General features: G+C 43.4%; 1 protein-coding gene across 1 annotated transcript in view; it reads right to left on the reverse strand.

Annotated features, from left to right (window-relative positions):
- Nucleotides 1-1925: 1925 nt before the first annotated feature.
- The window catches only part of CCDC122 (coiled-coil domain containing 122), a 5376-nt gene continuing 943 nt past the window's right edge, over nucleotides 1926-6358 (reverse strand). Inside the window, exons 2-5 of the mRNA XM_015811060.1 lie at nucleotides 6254-6345; nucleotides 5736-6137; nucleotides 4108-4224; nucleotides 1926-2078 (exon numbers count right to left, since the gene is read on the reverse strand). Coding sequence (XP_015666546.1) covers nucleotides 1926-2078; nucleotides 4108-4224; nucleotides 5736-6137; nucleotides 6254-6345 — 764 coding nt within the window. The remainder of the gene's footprint in view (nucleotides 2079-4107; nucleotides 4225-5735; nucleotides 6138-6253; nucleotides 6346-6358) is intronic.

Raw genomic sequence — 6358 nt, forward strand, 5'->3', positions numbered from 1 at the left:
GAAGAAGAAGAAGAAGAAGAAGAAGAAGAAGAAGAAGAAGAAGAAGAAGAAGAAGAAGAAGAAGAAGAAGAAGAAGAAGAAGAAGAAGAAGAAGAAGAAGAAGAAGAAGAAGAAGAAGAAGAAGAAGAAGAAGAAGGTCTTCACACTTACGACCATTGCAGCCTCCCCCAGGGTCACGTGATTGACATTTGGATGCTTCCTATTTACGCTTCCTATTTACGACGGTCGCAGTGTCCCGGGAGATTCAAACGGTCGTCTGTTGGGACCCTCTAACCAGCAAAGTCGATGGGGCAAACTAGATTCAATTAACAACCTTGTGATTGCAGGGATTCACTTAACAAACTGAGGCAAGAAAAGTCATAAAACGGGGCAAAACGCAACAAATGTCTCACTGAGCAGCCTAAACCCCGGGCCCGATTGTGATCGTACGTTGAGGATTACCTGTCTTTTTTTTAAAAAAAGATCCTTTTCAATCCTCCCTGCCACGGATCTGCAAAATTTTCAAGGAGCCTGTCTGACATTAACACAGGCAGTTAGGTTATTAGTTAATTAGTTAATTAATTGATTCGTCAATTGTCCGTGTCGACACCCAACGCAAGGACAAAAGGCAGGTTGTTAGCTTCCCATGAGTTATTTTAAATTAGGTAGGGTGGTTTTTTTTTTCTACAGAAGGACACAGGGTGGGTTTGAATTATGTGGACGTAATTCTTATTCTCTTTGGACAAGAGGATAAAGCTGCCTCGGTTTCTCTTTCGGAATTGCCTAAATGGAAAATAAAACACCGGCATTTGCCTTTGCTCCTAGGAGCATCAAGCAAGGATGGGATTCTGCCACTAGGGGGCGCCCTCAAACCGTGTGATGGATATATGTATGTACATGCGTGGGTGTGTGTACGCAAACACACACCAACACACACCAGTGTTAAAATGAAAATGGTTTTATCTTTGTTACTCACTGTTTGGGAACAGCATGTTTCAATTCTGCTCTTCTCCTACGTTACGCCGAGAAAGAAAATCGCATGCAAAGAAAGAACATTTTAATCGAGAACTTATTCGAACGAGAAGCGTACGATCCATGCCGTCTTTCTTTGCCACGGCAAAAAATGGATCAGGTGAACGTGGACTTTGAAAACGAAACAGGAACAGCAGAGGGTTTAATTTTACTGGAATATCATGCTTTCTTATTTTTTTTTTAAAGAAAGGGCCTTTTTCTGCTGCCTTGGTTTTCTCTTGTTTTGAATTTGCTGGAGGAGCTGTTTTGCCCAAAGGACTTGTGGAGTGTTTTTGAACTTGCTCTTTCTGCGTTAAAAATCACGCAACTCCTAACTGATCCATCTTTCCTTTCCACTCCACAACTCTAAGCATTTATTGACCTCCCCAAAGTGCTGAAGATATCCGAGGGCACTCACGGGCACGTAAAATATAATTACGCCCCCTTGCCTTTAATTGTTTTTGCTAAGGTGCTGCTCCAGTTAAGAACGCTTCAAAACTGCCATGTGTTAAGATGTGTTTTCAACCTGCGAGTGATCCCTTCCCTCCAAACACAATTTGTCTTATTAAAGGATTAAACTAGGTGCCCAGTTCTCCACAAGGCCTCGTTTAGTGTGCCGTAAAATGAACACTGCATCAATTGCAGCCTCCCTAGATCACCCTTGCAAGGTCTAACTGCAGTGTGCGGAGACCAACAACCAAAACAGCAGCAAATCAAAGAGCAGCGGGATTATATATCGGGTTGCATGTCGCAAATTGACTTTTGCACCCGCGATAAAGGCCGTTAGTTTACTAGAGGTTGAGAACAGCCGGGAAAAACAACACCACTGCGAAGGTAACGCAACTAGGAAAGACAGAAGTCTGATGAACGGGGCAAAAAACGAGAACATTAACCGGTTCTTTCTGGAAAAGAGGAGCTGATCTCCTTGAATGGGTTTACTCCTCTGTGGCTTGCCAAAGCTTTCGTAATTCTTCGGCTTTCTCTTCCAGCTGTTGCACTTTCAAACGCCCCTGCCTCCTCTCCAGCTCCAGGTTGTTAACTTGGCAACGCAGCCGTCTGAAAACCGCTTCGCCTCTCTTGTTCTGCAGCTGTTCCCAGAAAAAATAAAAGGACAGTGCTGAGAAAGAAAGTCCTGCGTGATTAAAAGCGAGTGAACAGTACGAGGGACGGCAAAGATCTGCAGATTGCAGCGTGATACGATACGGCTTTCCAACGGGAGGAGTTGGAATAAACTCACTGAGCGCAGCGGGACGTATTGCTGAATAAATACCCGCTGAACAGTTTGGGAAGACTCTAGAAAGAGTGCAGAGAAGAGCAACAAAGATGATCAGGGGACTGGAGGCTAAAACATATAAGGAACGGTTGTTGGAATTGGGGATGTCTAGTTTAATGAAGAGAAGGACGAGGGGGGACATGATAGCGGTCTTCCAATATCTCAGGGGCTGCCCCAAAGAAGAGGGAGTCAAGCTATTCTCCAAAGCGCCTGAAGGCAGGACAAGAAGCAACGGATGGAAACTGATCAAGGAGAGACGCAACCTGGAACTAAGGAGAAACTTCCTGACAGTGAGAACAATTAACCAGTGGAACAACCTGCCTCCAGAAGCTGTGGATGCTCCAACACTGGAGGTTTTTAAAAAGAGACTGGACAACCATTTGTCTGAAATGGTGTAGGGTTTCCTGCCTGAGCAAGGGGTTGGACTCGATGACCTCCAAGGTCCCTTCCAACTTTATTACTTTATTATTATTATTAAAATGGAACTAAATCTCACGTCTGAAATGCACAATGCAATCCAGGGGCATATCTGCTCAGAAGTACAAAACACACCAAATGCAAATAAAATACAGGGCATCTGTTCAGCACAAAACGGAACCCCTCAGATAATAACAACATTCAACAGAAATCGTCTTTTTATAAGTAGCCATCAAACTAAGACATCCCACGCAAATAGCATTCGATTTTATCCTTCAGAATACGGGATAACAAGAGTTGGAAGGGACCTTGGTTGGTGGTCTTCTTGTCCTGCTCAAGCAGGAGACCCTATAACCATTTCAGTGAAATGGCTGTCCAGTCTTTTCTTAAAAGCCTCCAGGGTTGGATCACCCACAATTTCTGGTGGCAAGCTGTTCCACTGGTTAATTGCTCTGTCAGGAAATTTCTCTTTAATTCCAGGTTGCTTCTCTCCTTGATCAGTTTCCACCCGTTGCTTCTTGTCCTGCCTTCAGGCACTTTGGGGAATAGCTTGACTCCCTCTTCTTTGGGGCAGCCCCTGAGATACTGGAACGCTGCTATCATGTCCCCCCTCGTCCTTCTCTTCGTTAAATTAGACCTATCTAATTCCTGCAACTGTTCTTCCTATGTTTTAGCCTCCAGGACCTTAATCAGCTTTGTTGTTCTCAACATCTTTTAGGTATCCAGGTCACCAAAACCAAATTCAGCTTTCCATGTGCGGTCTTAGAATACTTCCTTGCTCAGTTTTGGATCACTGTGGTATAAAAGTACATAAATCTGAAAAATTCTCCCTATACTGTCTTTCCTAATCCAAGACTTGTAGGTCAAAATAAATCTTTGCTTAGATTATTTTTTATTTTTCTTGGGTTTAAGGTCTACCTTTCAAGTCAGCCAGATTATCAGTTCAGCTAAGAAAACATACAAATAACGCCCAAAGACGAGCAAATGTAAATAATAATTTTAACCTAACACTGAACCCAATGAAAAACCTGCTATAGAGATTCAACTACCCATTTTTCTCAATACCGAAAAAAACGAAGCTTTCTAGAGTCTCAACATCTTTTTTACATCGTGGGGACCAAAACTGGATGCCGTATTCCAAGGGTGGCCTTACCAAGGTGACCTTCAGGTACTGAATGCAGATGTCAACATTTTAAATTTTGCCTGCTCAGCAACTGCCAACAAGGACAGCCGTTCTATGTCCACAGAAACTAACTTGACAAGAGTTTATAATTTCATACCGGGATAAAATTAACTAACTGCTTTTATAGTTGTGCGATAAGGACATTGCCGTCTTAGGGATGCCTTTTAAAAGTTATTGTTATTCAAAAATGCATCCATTTAAGGGTGCTAGATGGGACTCAATAGCTTTAGACAGGTAAACTCACCTCAATTTCTTTCTGAAGATTAGCACGCCTGCTTTTTTCATCCCGAACGGCGTTCTCCATTTCACCCACAGCCTCTTTCAAAATCTTTATTTCATTTTGCAGAGACAAGATTTCATCCTGCGCGGGGATACATATAAAGGAATGGAGATACGGTAAAATAAATCTGATAATATTTGGGAAGAGGGCATGAAACACGAAAGCAGAAATGTTCACAGGGGTTGATCATTAGAATGGTTTTAATTGTTTCTTTTCGTGTTTTTGTTAACGTGGAAGTTATCACCGAAAACTTAAATTAGCACCAATTGGAAACGAAAGACGGTTATTCTCAGCTGAAAAAGATCTGTTTAAACATGGAAGAAGAAAAGGAGACAAGTAGGAAGACTGGGTGGGAGGGATCAGAGGGATATCGGATTAAAAACACAGCCCAAGTTTGTTTTCTATTGAACCGAAAATACAATAGTTTCTGATGATGTTACCTAGTTGGGTCATGAAATGCCTGCAAGCAAACATCCAAGCTCAGAGAGCACCAAGGAGCCCACAGTTTTCCTCCTCCTCCTCCTCCTCCTCCTCCTCCTCCTCCTCCTCCTCCTCCTCCAACCTCTTCTAGCACTGATGATGTTCCCTAGTTGGGTCATGAAACGTCTGAAAGAAAACAAGCAAGCTCAGAGAGCACCCAGGACCTCACAGTGCTCCTCCTCCATCATTCTACAAACCCAAACCCTTCTAGCACTGATGATGTTACCTAGTTGGGTCATGAAATGTCTGCAAGATAACCACCAAGCGCAGAGAGCACCAAGAACCCCAGTCTTTTTCCTCCTCCTCCTCCTCCTCCTCCTCCTCCTCCTCCTCTTGCCTTCTGCAAACCCCACTCCTTTTTAGCACTGATGATGTTACCTATTTTGGGTAATGAAACATCTGCAAGAAAACTACCAGGCTCAGAAAGCACCAAGGATTCCACATAAAATAATGGTTTTAAGTTGCAGGAAGGCAGATTCTACAGAACATTAGGGGGGAAAAACTCATGCACCTGTGCAGAACAGTTTACAAGGGAATGCATCTTAACTATAAGTAGTACTCAACTTAACGGCCACAACTGAGCCCCAAACCTCTATTGCTAAGCCAGACAGTTGTTAAGCGGATTTTGCCCTCTTTTACAACATTTCTTGCCACAGTTGTTAAGGGAATCATTGCACACAGTACACAATGACTGTGTTTACACATAATGCTTACTTGCCTTAGGTAAAAATGTAACTTCGGACAAAGCTGTCAATACACAGCATGTCGTTAAGTTAGGAACCCGGTTATTAAGTGACTCTGGGTTCCAAAAGGGGACTCTGGGACACCGGGACCGTCATAAGTATGAGTCAGTTGCCAAGCATTCAAATCTTCACATACACCCCCGGGACCTGGGAATGCTGCAATGGTCATAAGTGTGAAAAACGACCGTGCTGTTGTAACTTCAAACGGTCTCTAAATGAATGGTTATAAGTCAAGGACCACCTGTGTTTATTTATTTCCCCTCCTCAAATTATCCTGCTATACATTGATAATCAGCTGTATTCTTCAGAAGAAACGAAGAGCAGATTTGGTGAGAAAGATAAAATATTTGCAAAGGCCGTGAACCAGACCTGGACTTGGCCAACCGTGTCCTGTTCTTCTGTTTCCCGAAGAGAAGCCATTAGCTCTTTCTTCTGCCCCATCAGTTGCTGGATGGTGTCCCTTTTTGTCTTCAGCGCCGCTACAAAAGGCAATTTACTTTCTGCTTCCTCCAACCGGTTTCGGTGAGCGGCCATTTTCTCACAGTAAGCCTGGTTTCCTAAAAGCTTCGTTTCAAACTCTTCTTGTAGAGCTTCGGCGTCCCGAGTCAGCTTCACGTTCTCGGCGTGCAAGGCTGAGATTTGAGACTCCAGATCTTCGCAGTGGCGTCTGGCGGTTGCTATGGCTTCCTCAGAGAAATACGTCTGCCTTTCGATGGCCTTTCTTTCGGCTACAACCGAGTTCCTCTGGATCTCAAGATCCTGAAGCTGAGACTTCGGAAAAAAATGTTTCAGAGTTAAACCAAGGAATACTCAAAACAGTGAAAAAGTTGACTGGTGCCCACCAGGCCACTGCTCTACTGGACCGTAAAGTCTTTTTAAAATATTACCTGCAGTTGTGTGAGCACCTCCTTGCTTTTTTGTATTTCAGAAGCCTGTGTATTTTGTTGCTCAGATACCCGTTTCACCATTTCAGCAATTCCTAACGAATCGGA

This window comes from Protobothrops mucrosquamatus, unplaced genomic scaffold, assembly GCF_001527695.2.
Source record: "Protobothrops mucrosquamatus isolate PMUCROS unplaced genomic scaffold, P.Mucros_1.0 scaffold28, whole genome shotgun sequence".
Lineage (NCBI taxonomy): Eukaryota > Metazoa > Chordata > Lepidosauria > Squamata > Viperidae > Protobothrops > Protobothrops mucrosquamatus.